The sequence below is a fragment of the Amblyraja radiata genome, chromosome 15, assembly GCF_010909765.2.
Source record: "Amblyraja radiata isolate CabotCenter1 chromosome 15, sAmbRad1.1.pri, whole genome shotgun sequence".
Classification (NCBI taxonomy): domain Eukaryota; kingdom Metazoa; phylum Chordata; class Chondrichthyes; order Rajiformes; family Rajidae; genus Amblyraja; species Amblyraja radiata.
In genome coordinates, this window is record NC_045970.1 from 3,920,380 (window position 1) to 3,943,813 (window position 23,434).

At 45.0% G+C, this 23,434-nt stretch overlaps 1 protein-coding gene across 2 annotated transcripts; it reads left to right on the forward strand.

The window, feature by feature from the left end:
* Positions 1 to 1,659: 1,659 nt before the first annotated feature.
* LOC116980975 (interferon-induced protein with tetratricopeptide repeats 1-like) lies at positions 1,660 to 11,256 on the forward strand. Of its 2 annotated transcripts, none has more exons than XM_033033544.1 (2): positions 1,660 to 1,879; positions 9,791 to 11,256. In XM_033033544.1, the coding sequence occupies exons 1-2, from the start codon at positions 1,866 to 1,868 to the stop codon at positions 11,226 to 11,228; spliced, it is 1,452 nt and encodes a 483-aa protein (XP_032889435.1). In that variant the 5' UTR covers positions 1,660 to 1,865; the 3' UTR covers positions 11,229 to 11,256. The 2 variants fall into 2 exon arrangements, with proteins under 2 accessions (XP_032889435.1, XP_032889434.1); XM_033033543.1 differs by having other exon boundaries at positions 1,666 to 1,879; positions 9,788 to 11,256.
* The last annotated feature ends 12,178 nt before the right edge of the window (positions 11,257 to 23,434 follow it).

A 23,434-nucleotide genomic window follows, 5' to 3' on the forward strand; every position in this document is an offset into this window, starting at 1 on the left:
CTGGGGTGTAAACTACCCAAGCAAATATGAGGTGCTGCTCCTCCAATATGCGGTGGGCCTCACTCTGGCCATGGAGGAGGCCCAGGACAGAAAGGTCGGATTCGGAATGGAAAGGGGAGTTGAAGTGTTGAGCCACCGGGAGATCAGGTTGGTTATTGCGAACTGAGTGGAGGTGTTGTGCGAAGCGATCGCCAAGCCTGCGCTTGGTCTCACCGAGGTTGATCATACGCTGAATAATCCAACCATAATAGAAATTGCATTCATTGCAACGTGTAAAAAGAGTTGAGATACTGTATTATAATTTTGCTACATGTCATTCTGGTATATATCATGTCTTGATTCGTGAATATGTTTAGCGTGTGGCTTTATTTGAAGCAGAAATAATATGTGAATGCTTCATTGAGCATAATTCCGACTGGTAACTACGCACTTCGCCCAAGCACATTATCGCACATGTCATGCAAGCCGTCTTAAATGACCACCTAAACTGTCATTTGGCAACCTAAAAAGTTGCCAAGGTTGCCCGGCTGGCAACAGGGAAAAAAGTTAAGCGAGAGCCCTGCTCATGAACTGATGATCGGCCAGCACCGCCATTCATTGTGATCATGGCTGATCGTCCCCAATCAATAACCAGTGCCTGCCTTCGCCCCAAACTGTCATTTGGCAACTTAAAAAGCTGCCAAGGTTGCTCGGCTAATAACAGAGACAAAAAATTAATTGAGAGCCCTGCAAGGTGTATAATATTTTTGACACTGTCATAGGCCTTTCTTACATATGTTGTCACAACGCACTGTAGTCTCTAAACAACCCTTCAGTAATTTTCCTTGACCTCCATTTCAGAATAATAGTGTTTTAAGCCAATAACACGGCACTAGCAGTGGGAATAAATAAATAAATAAATAAATTGAGCACAGCTTTCCAGCCCCTTATCTCATTGGCCACGCTCGGCTGCAAATTGGTGTCAATCTGGTGGACCATCTTCCTCTAGTCGTGCGGGTGGGGGATGGGGGCTCACAAGTGGAACAGCTTTTCATCTAAATCCGGCCCTGTTTGTTTGACATATCAGGTGACACCTTATAGAGTTAATAGGATCAACACAAGAAACCAGGATCCCCTGGCAACAGTGAGAAAACTCTGCTACCAATGTTTCACACGTCCTTTTGTTGCGGCCTTGCAAAAAGAGAAATGTTTTTTAAAAATCAAAATCAACTTTATTCAGAATATACAGTATATAGAAAACAAGAACTTGGAAAGTTCTACGGACATTCTTGGAGGCTGTACATACATTTGTTTGCCTCGCTTCCTAATGTTCACGAATATTTTGCCTGGCACCCTTGTCATTCATGTGGCCTCCTGGGGTGATATCCCTTCTTTCATTTGATGGCAAAGAGATAAACATGTTATTTTCCGTTGGGCACAAAGAGTCAAAGGCGACTGGTGATAACTGACAGACGTGATAAACAGGCAGAGAAAAGATTACCCTATCAGGCCGGGTGTGACAAATGCAGTGATTCTGTTGCTATCCTGATCTGGGCTTGTATTGGATCCAGGCAGTTCCACCACAGACACACTGCAATTTCATTGCTGTCATTTCTTGCAAAAGCTACCTTCACTTTCTTGCAAAAGCTAGTCTGGAGACCGGTTTCGGCCCGAAACGTCGCCTATTTCTTTCGCTGCATATATGCTGCCGCACCCGCTGAGTTTCTCCAGCATTTTTGTTTACCTTCACTTTCGAGGTTGAGTTTCTATCCAGCATCAGGAAAAGGCTGAGTGAGGAAATCATTGCCTGCAGCACCTTCTCAATCGACTCAACAGTTAAAGTGCAGCTAAAGCTGTGAACAGAAAGTCAAAGAGCTTTGTATCTAATGAACACCATGAGGTAGGGAACACTGTAATTCCTTCTGTATTAAGTTGATGTGTTAATCATTGTTGGTTTGTATGTGTAATGCGTTACCTTACATTTGATACATGTAGTTGGTACTGTATGTTCAGAGATACATCATTAAATGTAGGTTAACGTGTAACGTGTAGAAACATAGAAAATAGGTGCAGGAGGAGGCCATTCAGCCCTTCGAGCCAGCACTGCCATTCATTGTGATCATGGCTGATCATCCCCAATCAACAGTGCCTGCCTTCTCCCCATATCCCTTGATTCCATCAACCCCTAGAGCTCTATCTAACTCTCTCTTAAATCCATACAGTGATTTGACCTCCACTGCCCTCTGCGGCAGAGAATTCCACAAATTCACAACTCTCCGGGAGAGAACTTTTTTCTCACCACAGTCCTAAATGGCCACCCCTTCCGTGGCCCCTGGTTCTGGACTCGGCCAACATTGGGAACATTATTCCTGCATCTAGCTTGTCCAATCTTATAATTTTATTTGTTTCTATAAGATCCAGAAAGAAAGTTATTTCAAGCTGGTGAATTTGCACTATTAGAACAACATCTTATCTCCTATCTGGCAAAATTACAGCCAAACTTCAGAAAACAACTGTTTGTTGTTATTCAGACTACTTGTATGTGTCATAGTTTCTCTGTCATTGTGGTTACATATGTGTTCTATAGACAAAAGTGGGCTTTTTGATCCACCATCTACACTAATCCTATTTGATACCAGTTCAATGGATATTTATTGTCACAAATGCAAATAATCAGTACATAGTGAAATTCATTTTGCATACAATGCCGGTGCCATCATGTGTGATGCCATTTCATTGAGTTCACCGTCTGGATTCCCGTGTGCTCGATCTACCGGAGCGACCCCCGATCCCCTCCGTCGCCCACGACCGGCTCGGCCCGCAAACCGTCGTCCCTCTCATCTCCTCGCCAGACATCTTATGTCCCGGGGGCAACATCCTGCAGCCTACCTTCGAGGCACTGGAGACATTAACCCGGTTCACCTTCCTACCGGCCCTTGGTCTCCACGCCCAATGTCTCCAGCAACTCCATCCCAGTATTCCACATCCGATGAGCTATCGGGCGGTTCCGCGTCCAAGGACCTCCAAGCGAGTCCAGCCGCCCGCTGAATGCGCCCGGTTTCGGCTCTTCTGCCGTCTGATGGACTGTCCAGTGACCGAGCCTCCGGCGGTTCCACGTCTAACGAGTTCTGGGTTGGTTCGGCCGTCCGACGATTCTTCTGTGGCTTGGTGATGCAGTGCTCGACGAGATACATCTTAAACATTGTTCCTGTCTCAACACGCACTCAGGCGCTGGGTTTAGATTTAAACTATCCTCCTCAGTAACTAATTCCTTCTTGAGCTCTCTCTAAGCCTCTTATCTTTCATTCTGAATCTATGCCAGCAGGCAGGTTTGCCACTGCTACACGGGTGGGTTTAAACTAAATAGTGTGGGAGGGGGGCGGAGACAAATTTGAAATGCAAGGATGGAGTCAAAGGGAAAGAGAGTATAGGGAAAGTTAAAAAAAGACCCCAGAATTAACGGGGCGGAAAGCTCATGAAGGGAAAAGAGAGTATGGCCAAATGAAATAGGAATGCAGGTAGACGGGGAAAATCAGGTTGGTTCAGGACCTCAAGAAAGGGAGTTTGTCGAGTGCCTCTGAGATGGATTCTTAGAACAGCTTGTACTGGAGCCTACCAGAGAGAAGGCAATTCTGGATTCAGTATTGTCTAATGAGCCAGATTTAATAAGGGAACTCAAGGTAAAGGAACCGCAAGGAGGTGGTGAGCATAATATGATGTTTTAATCTGGAATTTGAGAGGGAGAAGGTTAAATCAGAAGATTCAGTGGTGCAGTTGAACAAAGGGGACTATGAAGGCATGAGAGAGGAGCTGGCCAAGGTCGACTGGAAAAGGATCCTAGAAGGAATGATGGTGAAACAGCAATGGCAGGAATTTCTGGGCATAATCCAGAAGATGCAGGATCATTTCATTCAAAAGAGGAAGAAAGATTCTAAGGGGAGTAAGAGGCAACCGTGGTTGACAAGGGAAGTTAGGGATGGAAAAAAAAAAAAGAAAAGGTGCATAACATAGCAAAGAGTAGCGGGAAGCCAGATGGGCTCTACCCAGTGGCTCAGCACTTCAACTCCCCCTCCCATTCATTATCCGACCTCTCTCTCCTGGGTCTCCTCCATGGCCAGAGCGAGCACCACATGAAATGGGAGTAACAGCACCTCATATTCCACTTGGGGAGCCTGCATCCTGGAGGCATGAACATTGAATTCTCCCAATTTTGGAAGCCCTTGCTGTCTCCTCCCCTTCCTATCTCTCCCTCAGCCCTCGGGCACCTCCTTCTCCTCCATTTTCATTTCTTCTCCTCGCACCCCCCCACCCCCCATCAGTCTAAAGAAGGGTTTTGGCCCGAACCGTTAATTATTTCCTTCGCTCCATTGATGCTGCTGCACCCGCTGAGTTTCTCCAGCATTTTTGTGTACCCTGGGCTCTATGGGACTTTGGTGAAGCTACATTTGTAGTACTGCATGCAATTCTGGTTCCCCCGATACAGGAAGGATGTACTGTTGCAGTTACTCTTGCACTGTTAGCAGCAGTCAATGTTGGGGAAGTTAAAGCCACCCACTATGACAACAACGTTGCTTTTAAACCTTTGTATTATATATCTACAAATCTGTTCCTCTACAGATCAGGATGCCTATAGTACAGGGGTGGGGAACCTGCAGCCTTAAGGCCACATGCGGCCTTCATAGGCCATTAAGTTCGGCCTTTTGAATGAATCCAAATTGTGTAGAACAAATCCTTTTCTTTTTATTAATATGTTTTGTTCGTCTTTTATTATTTTAATTTTAATCTTAAAATAAACGTATTTAAAATACCAACGAGTAAAAGAAGATTCAACAAAATAGTCCTCCCGACAGACGGCCACAATTAAAACATTAGTAAGTCATGAGGGCTATTTTAACAAAATGATGTACGTTTTGAATTATATCTGATCTGAAGTATGGTGCATGTGGCCTTATTAGATTACAGCTAACTTAATGCGGCCTTCCACCATGAAAAGGTTCCCCAGCCCTGCTATAGTACAATCCCATCATAGTAACTACTTCTTTAGTAACTTGTCAGTTTCTTTGTTGAACTAAATTAAGGCGCATGTTGCAATCAAAAGCGCTTGAACAATTGGTTGGGAAGAAAACCAAACTGTAAGAAAGATGACTGCGCCACCTTTTCAAGAGCACCTTCCTTATTGTTTACCTCAACCACATTTCCTCAGTGGATGTATTCTCCTGTGTACAGCTGTGACATTCTACCTTATTAGTAGTGCATCTCCTCCACCTCCTTTACCTCCCTCTCTATCATGTCTGAAACATCAAAACCTTGAAGCATTAAACTGCCAGCCCTGTCCCTTTCACAACCAAGCGTCTATAAAGTTGTAATGATCACAACATCACCGTTCTATACGGGCTGCAGACTGATACAGGCTCTAAGTTCAATGTCTATTTCGAAAATACTGCTTGCATTGAAATAAACGCAGCTCAGCCCCTCAGCTTCACCATGTTCATTAACCTGTCCCTGATTGTCCTTTCTTTGGGACTAACTTTTCATAGCCTCCATCTTCCCTTTAGTCTCTCCACTTGCTGACCTGCTGCTCCATTTCCCACCTCACCGAAACTCTAGTTTAAATTCCATCGAGTAACACTAGAATAATTTCCTATGAGATATTGGGTTCCTACCAGTTCAGGAGAAACTAATCCTTCTTGTATGGGTCTCACCCACCCTTAAAGGGAGCCCAATGATAAATATCAGCATGGGAGCTCCTCAAGGCTGTGTGCTGAGCCCCCTGCTGTACTCACTCTATACTCATGACTGCATAGCCGGTCACAGAACGAACTCCATCGTCAAGTTCGCTGACGACACCACTATTGTGGGACGTATCACTGATGGGGATGTCAGAATGTAGAAGAGAGATCGAGCAACTGTCCATATGGTGCCAGTACAATAACCTGGCCCTTAACACCAGCAAAACCAAGGAACTGATTGTGGACTTTGGAAGGAGTAGGATGGGGACCCACAGCCCTGTTTATATCAATGGGTCGATGGTTGAAAGGGTCAAGAGCTTCAAATTCCTGGGCGTGCACATCTCTGAAGATCTTTCCAGGTCCGAGAACACTAATGCAATTAACAAGAAAGCTAATCGGCGCCTCTACTTCCTGAGAAGATTCCTGAGAGTCGGCTTGTCAAGGAGGACTCTCTCTGACTTCTACAGGTGCACAGTAGAGAGCATGCTGACCGGTGGCATCATGGCTTGGTTCGGCAACTTGAGCGCCCTGGAGAGGAAAAGATTACAAAAAGTAATAAACACTGCCCAGTCCATCATCGGCTCTGACCTTCCTTCCATCGAGGGGATTTATCGCAGTCGCTGCCTCAAAAAGGCTGGCAGTATCATCAATGACCCACACCATGCTGGCCAGACACTCATCTCCCCGCTACCTTCAGGTAGAAGGTACAGGATCCTGAAGACTGCAACAACCAGGTTCAGGAATAGCTACTTCCCCACAGCCATCAGGCTATTAAACCTAGCTCGGACAAAACTCTGATTATTAATAACCTGTTATTTGCACTTTATCAGTTAATTTATTCATGTGTGTATATATTTATATTATGGCATATGGACACACTGATCTGTTTTTGTAGTAAATGCCTACTATGTTCTGTTGTGCTGAAGCAAAGCTAGAATTTCATTGTCCTATCAGGGACACATGACAATAAACTCACTGACGCACTCCCTCCTGCACAAGCCCCTTAGCCATGTATTGAACTGTACTATCTTTCTATTTCTTGCCTCATTAGAAACAAAGAAACATAGAAAATAGGTGCAGGAGGAGGCCATTCAGCACTTTGAGCCAGCACCTCCATTCATTGTGATCATGGCTGATCGTCCCCTATCAATAACCCGTGCCTGCCTTCTCCCGATATCCCTTGATTCCACTAGCCCCTAGTGCTCTATCTAAAGGGCCTATCCCACCAGCATGCAATTGCATGTGTCTAGTGCGACCAAACGTGGTCGCTTGAGGCGTACGGCCGCGCAGGGCCTCCACTGCCCTCTGTGGCAGGGAATTCGACAAATTCACAACTCTCAGGGTGAAAACGTTTTTTCTCACATCAGTCTTAAATGACCTCCCCTTTATTCTAAGACTGTAGCCCTGGTTCTGGACTGGTCCAACATTGGGAACATTTTTCCTGCATCTAGCTTCTCCTGTCCTTTTATAATTTTATATGTTTCTATAAGAACCCCCTCATCCTTCTAAACTCCAATGAATACAAGCCTAGTCTTTTCAATTTATCCTCATATGACAGTCCCGCCATCCCAGGGATCAATCTTGTGAACCTACGCTGCACTGCCTCAATCACAATGATTGAGGCAGGATTAGCATGTGGCATGGGTAGCAATTTGAGGTTACAACATGGATGGTGTAGACAGAACCTTTTCCCCAGGATGGAAATGTCCAACACTACGGCATGGCTATATGGTGAGAGGGGGATCCTGGACAACCTGGAGGTCCTACACTTAACCTACAACCCAACTGCCAAAATTGCAGGACCTCATCTCCCTTCTGAAATAAGTCATTGCCATCAACATGGACAATCAACACTGGGGACTTACCCTCCCCTCTCAGAATATCCAATGTTCTCTCCCAGTCATCATTGACTCTAGCATCAGGGAGGCAACACACCATCCCAGTATTGCCTGGAGACTGCTTCAATTCCATTAGAAAATAATCAAATGCAGCTTGTCTAATGTGCTGACTACAGTGCATTCAGAAAGTATTCAGACCCCTTCACTTTTTCCACATTTTGTTACGTTACAGCCTTAATTTAAAATGGGTTAAATTATTTTTCTTGTCATCAATCTACACACAATACCCCGTAATAAAAAAGCAAAAACAGGTGTTTAGAATTTTTTGCAAAGTAATTAAAAATAAATAACTGTAATATCACATTTACATAAGGATTCAGACCCTTTGCTATGACACTCATAATTGAGTTTAGGTTCATCTTGTTTCCATTCATTATGCTTGAGATGTTTCTACAACTTGATTGGAGTCCACCAGTGGTAAATTGAATTGATTGGACATGATTTGGAAAGGCACACACCTGTCTATATAAGGTCCCGCAGTTGACAGTGCATGTCAAAGCAAAACCCAAGCCATAAAGACAAATGAATTGTCCATAGACCTCCGAGACCAGATTGTGTCGAGACACAGATCTGGGGAAGAGTATAAAAATAATAATAATAATAATAATAATATCTTTTATTGTCATTGCACGTCAGTGCAACGAGATTTAGTATGCAGCTCCAACAGATGTAAAATAAAAGTAAAATAAATAAATAAGCTGTGTGTCGTGGCCATCCGAGGGAGACAGTCCAGGGGGGGTGGGGGGCACCCAGCAGGGCCGGTTCAGAGCCGCTATAGCTCTTGGAATAAATCTGTTTCTGAGTCTGGAGGTTCGGGCGTAGAAGACCTTGTAATGTCTGCCAGAGGGAAGTAGTTCGAACAAACCGTTACAGGGGTGTGATGAGTCTTTATGGATGCTGAGGGCCTTCCTGAGGCACCGTGTGTGGTAGATGCCCTCCAAGGCTGGTAGCTCTGTCCCAATGATCCTCTGCGCTATAAAACAATTTCTGCAGCATTGCAGGTCCCGGAGAGCACAGTGGCCTCCGTCATTCGTAAATGGAAGAACTTTGGAACCACCAGGACTCTTCATAGAGCTGGCCGCCCGGACCAAACTGCGCAATCGGATGAGAAGGGCCTTGGTCAGGGAGGTGACCAAGAACCCAATGGTCACTGTGACAGAGCTCCAGAGTTCCTCTGTGGAGATGGGAGAACTTACCAGAAGGACAACTATATCAGCAGCACTCCACCGATCAGGCCTTTATGGTAGAGTGGCCAGACGAAAGCCACTCCTCAGTAAAAGGCACATGACAGCCCGCTTGGAATTTGCCAAAATGTATGAGAAACAAGATTCTCTGGTCTGATGAAACCAGGTTTGAATGCTTTGGCCTGAATGCCAAGCGTCACGTCTGGAGGAAACCAGGCACCGCTCATCACATGGACAATACCTTACCTATGTTGAAGCATGGTGGTGGCAGCATCACGCTGTGGGGATGGTTTTTAGCGGCAGGAACTGAGAAACAGGTCAAGATCGAGGGAAAGATGAACGGAGCAAAGTACCGAGAGATCCTTGATGATAACCCAGAGCGTTCTGGACCTGAGACTGGGTCGGAGGTTCACCATCCGCCAGGACAACAACTCTAAGCACACAGCCAAGACAACGCAGGAGTGGTTTCATGACACGTCTGTGAAAGTCCTTGAGTGGCCCAGCCAGAGCACGGATTTGAACCCGATCTAACATCTCTGGAGGGACCTGAAAATAGCTGTGCATTGATGCCCCTGAGAGAGCTTGATAGGATCTGCAGAGAAGAATAGTAAAATTTACCCAAATACAAGTGTGCCAAGCTTGTAGCGTCATACCCAAGCAGACATGAAGGCTGTAATCGCAGCCAACGCTGCCTCAACAATGCACTAAGTAAAGGGTCTGAATACTTATGTAAATGTGATATTTCAGTCATTTCTTTTTAATTACTTTGCAAACATTTCTAAACACCTGTTTTCGCTTATTTACTACGGGGTTTTGTGTGAAGATTGATGGTAAAAAACAATAATTTAATCATTTATAATAAGGCTGTAACGTAACAAAATGTGGAAAAAGTGAAGGGGTCCGAATACTTTCTGAATGCACTATATTTGTGAGATTGAGGGACAGACCTACTTCACGTGGTCTGGCATGGAATTTGATGAATTTTCTTCTCTTGCAGCAGCAGAATGGAAGATTTGTTGAAAGAGAAGCTCGATCAGCTTCAGTGTCACTTCACGTGGGGCCCACAGAAGGAGACCATTGACTTGGATGATATGGTGTACAGATTACAAGATGCCATAATCTTTGCAGATAAATATCAAGCCGCATCCTACAACCAACTCGCTTTTGTAAACTGCCTGCAAGGCAACAGTGTGGAAGCTATTCAAAACTTAAAGGAAGCTGAAAAGATTCTGAGGGAGAACCACAAAGATGCATTTGAAAGAAACAGCATCATCACCTATGGAAACTATGCCTGGGTGCATTACCACATGGGACAACTGGCCAAGGCCCAGTCCTACCTCGACAAGCTGGAGATGATCTGTAAACCGCTCACTGATGGTCCTCGCTATACAGCAATGATCCCTGAAGTGTATGGGGAGAAGGGATGGTCATTGTTGAGTTCTGCTGCTCCATACTATAAGGAGGCTATGAAATGTTTTGAGAAAGCTCTGGAGGAAGATCCCAATAACACGGTGTGGATCATGGGCAAAGCAACTGTTCTGTTTCGTCTGGAAGAATTTTCTGGAACCCCAGAGAGTCATGAATGTAGTCAGTCAGTGAAGTATCTGCGGCGTGTACTGGAGCTAGATCCAGATGATTCAATGGCCATGGTGCTGCTGGCCTTAAAATTGCAAGGATTCAGTAAAAGTGAAGGAGCAAATAAATTAGTTGAGCAAGCATTGCAGAAGCGCAGTAAGGATCCATATGTGCTTCGCTATTCTGCAAACTTTTACAGAGAGGAAGGAGCAGTGGAGAAAGCAATCATTCTATTGAAGCAAGCGTTAGAATTAACTCCACACTCGTGTTTCATACACCACCAAATTGGAATATGTTGTAAAATTGAACTGAACAAGCTTGGTGATAGAAATCCTCGCAGACCCGCAACTCAGCAGCAAACTGAGTTGATCAGTCTATGTAAATATCACTTTGGAAAAGCCTCTGAGTGCCGTCCAAGGTCAGCTATTAGACCAATGCTGGACTTTGCAGATATTTGCATAATACGTGGAGAGTATTCTAAGGCAGAGGAGATCTACAATAATCTGATGAAATTGGAGGACATCCGTCCAGAAACCATACAGCGGATGTGTTTACGGGCTGGGTTATTTGAACTGTATCAGAAAGGATCGGAATCAAGTGCCATCAGCCTATTTCTGAAAGGGGTGAAGATTGAATATGATTCAAAAGATCGGAAAAAGTGTAAGGAAAAATTGGAGAAGTGGGCAGATAAAATACTTTGCTCTGCTCCACATGACAGCAGAGCTCTTGGTGTGAGAGGGTTAATGTATAAGATGGATGGGAACAAGTCCAAGGCTATTGAATACTTTGAAAAGGCCTTGGAGATGGATCATGAGAATGAAGAATATCTGCATGCTCTTTCAGAATTGCGTCATAGTCATTGAGCACCACAAGGATGCTTATAATATGCATCTGATCTCATCTGATCTAAGGATAGTCAAGTCAACTTTATTTCTCTGTGTGCAGCCATGTCAGCAGCGCGTCAGTTTTTCCAGCTTTTTTTTATTTTTTAGTATGTTTTAAAGTGTGTATTTTGTGTTTCTTCGTGTGTTTTGTGTGGGGGGGGGGGGGTGTGGGGGGGTGAGGGGGAAACCGCTTCGGTCGCCTCCTCCATGGAGAGGCGACTTTTTCCAGGTCACCTCCCCCGTGGCCTAACACCAAGGATCGACGCGGCCTTTCCCGGAGACGCGCCCGGGGCTTCAGCGGCGGGCGCAGCGTGGAGTCTCGGCGTGGAGCGGGCGACCCTCGCTGGGGCTCGCTGGAGGGGAGCGCTCCGTTTCGCTGGCCCGGGGCAGCCGGCAGCCTGAAGTCGCAGCCTGAAGCCGCGGTCTGCAGAGCTCCAGCTGGTGCGGCGTCTACAGCCCGGGATCCCTCGTGGGGGTCCCGGGGGAAGAAGAAGCCATCACTGCCGGGCCGCGGCCAACTTCTACCGCGGGTGCGGCATGGACTTACCATCACCCCGGGAGGGGAGCTTCGACCGCCGGCCCTGCAGTCTACGGTGCTTCTGGCTGCGGCGGGGACTTTAAATCTCGACCGCCGGCCTGCGGCCTACAACAATCTAAAGCCGCGGTCTCCGATGAGGAAGAGCCGATCCTGGACTGACTGGACTCTGGTCCTGTACACGGGGGGGAAATGGAGGAGGACTGGCCAAATTTTTGTGCCTTCCACCACAGTGATGAATGCTGTGGTGGATGTTTGTGTTACAGTTTTATTGTGTGTTCTTTATTATTGTACTGCTGCTGACAACCCAAATTTCCACCAACCCTGGTTGTGTGGCAATAAATTATATCTATCTATCTATCTATCTATCTATCTATCTATCTATCTATCTATTTATCTATCTATCTATCTATCTATCTATCTATCTATCTATCTATCTATCTATCTATCTATCTATCTATCTATCTATCTATCTATCTATCTAGTAATGTGCTACATACAGTGGTACATAGATCTAAAAATACCTACATAAATACATATGTACAGCGCTCCCTCAGAGGACCTCAAGAAACGCTTGCGAGAGAAATAAGTTTTAAGTCTAAACTTAAAAGAGTTGATGGAGCGGGCAGTTCTGATGGGAAGAGGGATGCTGTTCCATAGTCTAGGTGCTGCAACCACAAAAGCACGGTTGCCCCTGAGTTTATGCCTAGACCGTGGGATGGTCAGTAACCCCAAGTCGGCCGACAAGAGGGTCCTGGAGGTGGTATGGTGGGTTAGCAGATTTTTAATGTAGGTGGGGGCAAGCCCGATAATGGCTTTGTATACATAAAGGAGGAGCTTGAAATTGATTCTGAACCACACTGGGAGCCAGTGGAGAGAGGCCTGAATCGGGGTGATGTGGTCCCGTTTTCGGGTGCCTGTCAGAAGTCTCGCTGCAGCGTTTTGGACCAATTGCAGGTGGGACAGGAACGATTGGCTGATGCCAGTGTAATCAAGGCGGGAGGAGATAAATGAGTGGAGGATCTTTTCGAGGTCGTCAAATTGGAGGAATGGTTTTATTTTAGCTATCGTGCGAAGCTGGAAGAAGCTAGCTTTTACCACGGCATTGACTTGTTTGTCAAACTTCAATGTAGATTCAAATATCACGCCAAGGTTTTTGATGTGAGGTTTGAGTAATGGGGTAAGGCTTCCAAGGCTGCCTGCTATCGTTTTGATTGCGTCTGAGGGGCCGAGTAGGATGACCTCAGATTTGCTCTCGTTTAGTTGGAGGAAGTTCTGGGCCATCCAACACTTTATATCCTCGAAGCAGTGCATAAGGCTGAATAGATTTGATCGGTTGTTGGGTTTGATGGGGAGATCGAGCTGTGTATTGTCTGCATAGCAGTGGAAGGAAATGCCGTGCCTTTGAATGACTTGGCCTAAGGGGAGTATATACAGGGAGAAGAGAATGGGGCCTAGGATGGAGCCTTGTGGAACCCCGCAGCAAAGGCTAGCTCGGGAGGAGAAAGAGTTGCCTATGTTTGTAGAGAATCTCCTATCTTTGAGGTAGGAGATGAACCAGCTCAGGGCAGTGCCATCAATACCAACCCCGTACTGGAGACGGTCAATTAGGATGGTGTGGACCGCTGTATCAAACGCTGCGCTGATGTCGAAAAGGAGCAGGATTGCACAGTCACCTGAGTCAATGGTGAGCAGTAGGTCATTATGTACCTTCAACAAGGCAGACTCTGTGCAGTGGTGAGCCCTGAAACCTGATTAGAAAGTTTCCAAGAGAGTATTTTGGCGAAGGTAAGGCATTAGTTGATTTAGAATTACCTTTTCAAGGACTTTTGAAAGGAAAGGCAGTTTGGAAATAGGTCTGTGGTTGCTAGGCAATGTGGGGTCTAGGTTAGGTTTTTTCAGGAGGGGCTGGACCACCGCATGCTTGAAGCAGGTTGGAACAGTGTCAGTGGCCAGAGTATTGTTGATGATGGCGAGGATGCTGGGACCGGCTATTGCAATGACATCCTTCAGAAGGGCAAAGGGGACAACGTCGAGGGGGCAGGTAGCAGGTTTCATAGTGGAGACCAGCTTTACAAGGGAGGATAGAGTAATGGTTGGAAACAGTCTAATTTCGAAGAACAGACCAATGAGACAGTTAAGTCGTGGATGGGAGGGGAAATATTCGTTCCGATGTTCTTAACTTTGCTGGTGAAAAATGTAATAAATTCTTCACACTTAGCAGCGGACCCAGCTAAGCTGGTACTGGGGGCGGGACATATGACAGAGGTAATGGTACTAAAAAGAACCTTGGAGTTATGGGTGTTTTTGGAAGCCCTCTCTTCTTAGGGCTCTGGTGGCATCATTGAGCCAGGGCCAGGCTTCAGTCTTAGGCTTTTTCATTTTAAGAGGAGCAACAGAATCCAGGATGGAAGAGCAAGTGGTATTGAATAAAGAAATTAGGTCGACATGGAGGAGAGAGGCCTCGATGGTGCAGATGTCGGGGGCGGCTATGAGAGCCTCAGAGAACCTACTGGCAGTCGAAGAGTTTACATAGCGGGAGTAGTGAACAGGGAGATAGGTTGGGTGATGTGTGTGTTTTACTAATTATATTCTGATAGCATCTTCTTTGAATGAAGGCTCTACTTATGAGTGTGAAGTTTTCAAAAATGATCTTGTGCTTCATTTATATATATTTTTTAAATGATTCTACTTTTAAAAATAATAACACCTCAAGCAAACCAATCAAATGGAATTTAGTTGTGTAAGTGTGGGAATTTGTGTTTAGTGTGGAAAGATGGGAATTGGTAAATTGAAGCACGTGGAACCAGATATCATTGAGGCTCCTGGCAAGTTTCCTCATCTGAGTCTTTCACTTTAATCATTTACTCTTTATTTTTTCTTGTTTCTCAATGCACAATTATAACTTTGGCATGATTTAATTTTCAGGATCATTACAAGATGTCCTACATTGACATGTCTATTAATTAAAGCTTCAAAGCAGAGATTGGTTCTGCCACAACCAAATCGAAGGAACACAAATAACAGATCCTTAAAGTGTGCATCCTGCTACAGGGAGTGACGGAGGAAAGGCTGGGGAGGGGTCTGTTGGGGAGGGGAGGGTACCAGGATAATTAATGGGATTTCAAGAGATGAGATTATTGATAAAGGAAAGATTCAAGTTGACATTATCAGGCATAATAATTAATAATCAAGGACAATGTAGCTACAAAACTCTAATCCAATTTGAAAATACCAATGGATTGGTAATGGAACCAGAAATTGGAAGTGATTAATGGAAAGATGAACCCTTCCATGTGGCCATCCCCAACAGTGTGGATATAGCCCCAGATGGCATTCCTGTAATACTTTGTACTATAATGACTATAATACTTTATAGTCTGTAACTTTGGCCAGAAACGTGGCGACTCTTTGTGTACTTCGAATATTGTATGCTAAATAACGAATTTTACTGCACCCAAGTAGATGTGACAATATTGAATCGTTCTACCCTCTGTGTAAAAAAACATGCCCCGCATATCTCCACTATACTTTACCCCATCACCTAAAAACTATGCCCTCTTACAGGGCCAGCCTTAAGCCGATTTGACCCATTGCTCCCAATTGGGCCCCGCGCCTAATGGGGGCCCCGCACTAATGTTCCGTATTTCGTACGGAAATACGAATTCTCTTTTTTTTTTTAAACGAACATGTATAACAACCGCTGCACGGCCATCAGACACAAACGATTTGTTAACTCGTACTGTTAGCGCTTCTTAACATGAAGCAATTAACAAGTTGTTATACAATGTCATCAATCTGCATCCATCCACATTCCTCAGTAAATGTTATTGCGTTTTGAATGAGTATTAATGACGCTGTGTTCCTTTGAATAAAATTCACGTGGCGTCAATAATACTCATTTAAAACACAATTACATTTACTGAGGAATGTAGATCGATGACACGTTGAGAATTTCTTTAAATTCACCATCATGAGTGAGGGCCCCGGACCGTGAGAAGGGGCTTCTTCCTGGTGTGCAGGTTAGTCATTCACCTACCGACCCACGTTGTGTCTCTCTGTCTTTTGCTCTCTCTCTCCCTCCCTCCCTCTCTCAAGGTCTCTCTCCCGCTCCCCATCTCATCTCTCTCTAGCTCTCCCAATCCCTCTCTGTCAACCTGTCGCCTCAGCATTCCCGGAATCATTGACGTTTAGCGGTAGACAAAATGCTGGAGAAACCCAGCGGGTGAGGCAGCCGCCTTACCCGCTGAGTTCCTCCAGCACTCTGTGTTTTTTGTTTGGCTCTGAAATTGAAGGTGGCTCAGCGGGACGGGCAGCAGCTCTGGGGAAAGGTTTGCGTTTCTGGTCGAGACCCTTCTTCAGACAATCACAAGTACTCTCACCGACGAGAATTAAATTCAGTCTGAAGAAGGGTCTTCTCTCCAGAGTCACTGCACTGCCTGGCCTGCTGAGTTACTCCAGCTTTATGTCTATCTTCAATTTCAGAGAAATACAATTTCTCATGGGGGGCTTATAACGTCTCTAAACCCCTCTGGGACCCTCTGAACACATCCAAACCCCCTCTATTCCCCCCTATTTCCCTCTATAACACTTCTGAACACTTCTAAACCAATCTGAACCCATCCGAAGCCCTCTAAACATCTCTAAACCGTTTAAACCCCTCTAAACTAGGATGCTACAAGGTGACTTGGATAGGCTGGGTGAGTGGGCAAATGCATGGCAGATGCAGTATAATGTGGATAAATGTGAGGTTACCCACTTTGGTGGCAAAAACAGGAAAGTAGACTATTATCTGAATGGTGGCTGATTAGGAAAAGGGGAGATGCAACGAGACCTGGGTGTCATGGTACACCAGTCATTGAAAGTAGGCACGCAGGTGCAGCAGGCCGTGAAGAAAGTGAATAGTATGTTAGCATTCATAGCAAAAGGATTTGAGTATCGGAGCAGGGAGGTTCTACTGCAGTTGTACAGGGTCTTGGTGAGACCACACCTGGAGTATTGCGTACAGTTTTGGGCTCCTAATCAGAAGAAGGACATTCTTGCCATAGAGAAGGTTCACCAGACTGATTCCTGGGATGTCAGGACTTTCATATGAAGAAAGACTGGATAGACTCGGCTTGTACTCCCTAACATTTAGAAGATTGAGGGGGGATCTTATAGAAACACACAAAATTCTTAAGGGGTTGGACAGGCTAGATGCCGGAAGATTGTTCCCGATGTTGGGGAAGTCCAGAACAAGGGGTCACAGTCAGGGCCGGTGCTAGGAATTGCGGGGCCCAATTAGAAAACTGATGGCGGGGCCCCTACTCTACAAAAGTAAAATGCTCGTCTTTAACCAAAAAAAACATAAAATGCTTGATAAACTAAAATTTTGAAAAACTATATGAAAGTTTTATTTTTTTTAATACAAAGTAAGGCAATTACAGACATACTGATTATACACAGGTCTTTTAGAAAAATACTTTTCTGGCTTTTTTATTTGCAAAGTCTCTCAAAATATTTTCAAGGTCAATGGTTTTAGCAATGTCATTTTCTATAGATATCATTGCCAAATTGTTTAGTCTCTCTTGTGTAATTGTTGACCGTGAGTATGTTTTAATCAGTTTTAGTTTTGAAAAACTTCTTTCACCTGATGCGATTGTTACAGGCATTGTTAAGTAAATCCTCAAAGCAATAAAAACATTAGGAAATGCTGTAAATCGATTGTTTACTATCAGGTATTCAAACAGAGCATGAGGCTTAATGATACTGGAGGGAAGAAAAGGTTTCAGAGCTTCAAGTTCTTCAGCCAATAGGCTATGTTTACATTCATTACAAACATTCATTACAAACAGGTGATTCCTAGCCAAACCTACCGCTAGATAAATTTTGAGTCATCCAAACCACGAAACCAAACCAAACCAAACCTAACCTGCGATTGAACTTTTCATAATATAACATTAATTTAGGCCACATGTCGCGGATCTACTTACCCGGGCGGAATGATTTGGCGGCACCGGGCTGAAGGATTTGCCGACGGTAATGCGGTACGTTCCCCAAAAGTAAAAACTACCCTATATAAGTATCCATGGAACACGAAAAATAATCATTATATTCAGAATCAGCTATTCCACCCACAAGCCATTTTTGATGCATTGTTTACATTCATGACAGCTGATCGTAGGCTAGACATATTTCCATATCCATGGCTAATTTCGTACTGTTCTTATGTAGTCTTTCTCTATGATATCCCAAACACTCTCTAACACTGTCATATTATTATCATGCACTAAATATATATAAATATCCATGGAACACGATAAATAATCGGTATATTCTGAACCAGCTGATCACTCACCAACCATTATTTCGTCTTCGGAGACGCACAATATTCACACTGTCATATGTCATTTATATGGCTAATTAGTCCACTCTTTCTGTTTCGTTTTTTTCTATACACTAATGTTTTGTAAAATTATGTTGTTACAGCACAATATATCCTTAAATACGTGACAAAACACGATATATCCAAAGAGCAATGATACTCACTTGAAGAAAACAGTCTTTACACAATATACAAGGAACTTAAAGTACGACACATTAAAAATGTCACCATTCAGATAATACTTTCCTGTTTTTGCCACCAAAGTGGGTAACCTCACATTTATCCACATTATACTGCATCTGCCATGCATTTGCCCACTCACTCAGCCTATACAAGTCACCTTGTAGCCTCCCAGTTTAGAGGGGTTTAAACGGTTTAGAGATGTTTAGAGGGCTTCAGATAGGTTTAGAAGTGTTCAGAAGTGTTGTAGAGGGAAATATGGGGGGGGGGGGGGAATAGACGGGGTTTAGAGTTGTTCAGAGGGTCCCAGAGGGGTTTAGAGACGTTATAAGCCCCCCGTGAGAAATTGTATTTCTCTGAAATTGAAGATAGACATAAAGCTGGAGTAACTCAGCAGGACAGGCAGCGCAGCGACTCTGGAGAGAAGACCATTCTTCAGACTGAATTGAACTCGCGTCGGTGAGAGTACTTGTGATTGTCTGAAGAAGGGTCTCGACCAGAAACGCAACCCACTCCCCAGAGCTGCTGCCCGTCCCGCTGACCCACCTTAAACTTCAGAGCCAAACAAAAAACACAGAGTGCTGGAGGAACTCAGCGGTCAAGGCGGCTGCCTCACCCGCTGGGTTTCTCCAGTATTTTTGTCTACCGCTAAACGTCAATGATTCTGGGAATGCCGAGGCAACAGGGTGATAGAGAGGGAGTGGGAGAGCTAGAGAGAGATGAGATGGGGAGCGGGAGAGAGAGAAGGAGGGAGAGAGAGAGCAAAACACAGAGAGACACAACGTGGGTCAGTAGGTGAATGACCAACCTGCCCATCAGGAAGAAGCCCCTTATCGTGGTCCGGGGCCCTCACTCATGATGGTGAGTTTAAAGAAATTCTCAATGTGTCATCGATCTACATTCCTCAGTAAATGTAATTGTGTTTTAAACAAGTATTTATGACGCCGCGTGAATTTTATACAAAGGAACACGGCGTCATTAATACTCATTCAAAACACAATAACATTTACTGAGGAATGTGGATGGATGCAGATTGATATAACAACTTGTTAACAACTTCATGTTAAGAAGTGCTAACAGTACTAGTTAACAAATCGTTTGTGTCTGATGGCCGTGCAGAGGTTGTTATACATGGTCGTTTTAAAAAAATGTCCGCATGGCGAATTAAAAAATATAATCTTTATTTAACAAAGAGAATTTGTATTTCCGTACGAAATACGGAACATTAGTGCGGGGCCCCCATTAGGCGCGGGGCCCAATTGGGGGCAATCGGTCAAATCGGCTTAAAGCCGGCCCTGGTCACAGTTTAAGGATAAAGGGGAAATCTTTTAGGACTGAGATGAGAAAAACATTTTTTACACAGAGAGTGGTGAATCTCTGGAATTATCTGCCACAGAAGGTAGTTGAGGCCAGTTCATTGGCTATATTTAAGAGGGAGTTAGATGTGGCCCTTGTGGCTAAAGGTATCAGGGGGTATGGAGAGAAGGCAGGTACAGGATACTGAGTTGGATGAACAGCCATGATCATATTGAATGGCTGTGCAAGCTCAAAGGGCCGAATGGCCTACTCTTGCGCCGTGTTTCTATGTTTCTATGACTGTATCCAACAGCTGTCTGGTTCTTTGATCGGTTTGCTAGATATTAACTGTTTTGGGAGAGAAAAATGCTCACGGCAGACCAAACGTGTTAAACAGAAATTGGTCAGATATTGAGCTTTACACAGTGAGAAATCATGTGAAATAATCACTGCATTTAATTTTAAATGAATGTACCTGCATGCTATACTGTTTAGTTTAGAGATACAACCAGATAGTCTACTGAGTTCACACCGACCAGCGATTTTTGTTTTCCTATTTGATCATTTTATTTGGTGGCCAATCAATCGCTGTCTCTAAAGGGGTTGCACCCAATCACCAACCAGCTTGCCTTAAAATTCCCGTCCAATCAACAAATAGGTCTCCTCCCGTCCAATCAGCCGCTGTCTCCAAGGGCATTGTGTCCAATCACATAATGCAGTTTAATGGTAATTAGCTGCTACGGGAGGGAGCAGGAGAGATTCACACAGTGTATAATCCATAGCACCTAGTGTACAATTTCATAATATATACTAAATAACTGGGCTGACGGGCCTTGGCTGGGAATCTGGGGTTCACCAAAATTGTTCCCAATTGGGCCCTGCACCCCCTAAGGCTGGCCCTGCCCTCTTATGTTGGACATTTCCAAAGAGATTCTGACTGTCTGTCCTAACTATGCCTCTCATAAGTATATATTTTTCTATCCTCTCATCCTCCGATGTTCCAGAGAAAACAAGCAAAGTCTATCCAACCTCTCCCTGTCGATGAAACCCTCTAATCCAGGCAGCATTCTGGTAAACTTCTGCACTCTTGCTAAAGCATCCACAATTTTCCTGTAATGGGGCCACCAGAACTGCATGCAATTGCAGACAATTGTGGACATAGCCCTGACCATCACGCAAACCAACCTTCCTTCCATTGATCCCATCAACACTTCACGCTGCCTCAGCAACACCACCAGCATAATCAAGGATGAGTCTCATTCCGTTTTCTCCTCTCTCCCATCAGTCAAGAGGTACAGTAGTTTGAAAACACATACCTCCAGATTCAGGAGCAGTTTCTTCGGTCTTGTTATCAGGTAATTGAATGGTCCTCTCATAAGCTAGAGTGGTCCTGACATCCCATCTACCTCATTGGAGATCTTTAAACTATCTTTAATCGCACTTTATCTTGCACAAAATGTTGCACCCTTTACCCTTCATCTGTACACTGTGGCAGTTTGATTGTAATTATGTATAGTCTGTTCATTGACTCGATAGCATGCAAACAAAAGTGTTTTACTGTACCTCAGTACACATGACAATGATAAATTAAACTAAAAAGTAATGGCCATTGATTGATTTAGTACAATGATGGTTTGTGATTGAAGAATAATATATGGTTTAAATAGACAGCAGCACGGAATTAGGCTCCCCATGGAGTAATATGAGCATTGAACACCAGATGGCAAATAATAATGGGCTCATCACCAAACTTGAGGCACACCACTAGTCACAGGCCTCCAGTCTGAGAAGCGACCTGCCACCATCACCCTCTGCTTTCTTCCATGGAGCCAATTTGCTATCCATTCAGCTATCTCTCCTTGGATCCCATGCAGCCTAACCTTCCAAAGCAGTCTACCATGCGGAACCTTGTCGAATGCTTTGCCGAAGTCCATGTACACAACATCTACAGCTCAAGGCACATCAAAGGTTTCAAAGATTTCAAAGTTCATTTATTGACACATGTACCAATTAAGAAACAGTGATATGCAAATTACCATAGCAACAAGACACACATCTACATAAAGGTTAACATAAACATCCACCACAGCAGATTTCCCACATTCCTCACAGAGATGGAAGACAAAAATGTCCAAACTTCTTCCCCTTTATTTTCCTGTTGAAATTCCCGCATCGGGGTGATGGAAACTTCTGCTTTGGGGCGATTGAAACTCCCACGTTGGGGCGATTGAAACTCCCACGTTGGGGTGATTGAAACTCCCACGTCGGGGCGATTGAAACTCCCACGTTGGGGTGATTGAAACTCCCACGTTGGGGCGATTGAAACTCCCGCGTCGGGGAGATTGAAACTCCCGCGTCGGGGCGATTGAAACTCCCGCGTCGGGGAGATTGAAATTCCCGCGTTGGGGTGATTGAAACTCCCACGTCGGGGAGGTCGAACTCCCTGCGGCTTGAAGTTCCCATAGTCGGTCTCTGACCAGAGACCGTGAGTTCCGTGATGTTAAGTCTGCAGGCACCCATGGTTGGAGCTCCGCAGACGATCCCCGGCAAAAAGATTACGGGCTCCACGATGTTATAGTCCCGTAGGCTCCCCGCGGTCGAGCTCTCAAATGTCGGACTCCTCAATGTTTGGCCACAGTGCGGACGGAAATATGATACGGAAAAAAATTGCATCTCTGGCGAGGTAACACATTATAAAAATTTCACCCAACCCCCCACATAAAACAAGCTAAAGAACACTATAAACGTACATTGAACACTTACTATTAAAACACAAAGAAGGGACAGACAGACTGTTGGTGAGGCAGCCATTGCTGGCATCACCTGGCGGTTAATTGACCTACTTCCATTGTCTGGTCCAAGTTCCTCCGTCCTACTGTCTTTCTCATCGGTAAATACAGAGTTGAAATACTCATTGAGGACCTTGCCCATCTCCTGTGGCTCCTCACAGAGGTGACCGCCTTGATTCCTGAGAGGTCCCTCTCTCTCTAGTTACCCTTTTCCCCCTTACATATTTATAAAATCCTTTGGGATTTACCTTAATACTACCTGCCAGAGCTATTTCCTGGCCCCTTTGTGCCCTTCATATCTCCGTTTTCAGTTTACTCCTTAGTTCCTGAAACTCATCCAGGGATACACTTGATCGCAGTTGCCTATACCTGTCCCATGCAATCTTCATGTTTTTGACCAACGCCTAGAGTTGACAACTTTCTCACTCCCAAATAAGGAACAAAAGGTCAAAATATGGGACAAATTTCTGACGGCAATTCGTTGACCAACTTGGCCATGGCTGGGTAAGTGATGGGTTTGCCTGGATGCTGGACTGCACACAAAGCCCAGCCGGCGGGCCAGTTGAGGAGTATTGGCCTGGACGATGTCACCCACAAAGTCCGACACCCCGTCCAACTCATGAACCAATGATCAGCCATGAAAAGGAGGTGTGGTGGTGTCAGCGATAAGCGAAGGTCCAATGGTCGGAGAGCTGGCCGGGCTGCCGACCGACGGGGCCACGGGCGAGGCGCTGCTGCTGCACTCCATGGGCTGGACTACGTCAGGACGGGTGAGGCGGGGCTGGATGCGGTGCTCTGACCTGACAGTCCATTCGACCCGAGTAGTAGCAGTCAAATACAGGACAAGGGCGGTCCCGTATGGAACAAACCAATGTACAGGATGTCCTGGCTAATACAGGACAGTTGGCAACCCTACCAACGCCTCAATTTCCCTTGTCAGCCAAGCTTCCTTACGTTTGCCCGCTTTGACCTTCATTCTAAAACCCCTGTCTCACGGTGCGAGTCCACCCACGAGTGATCC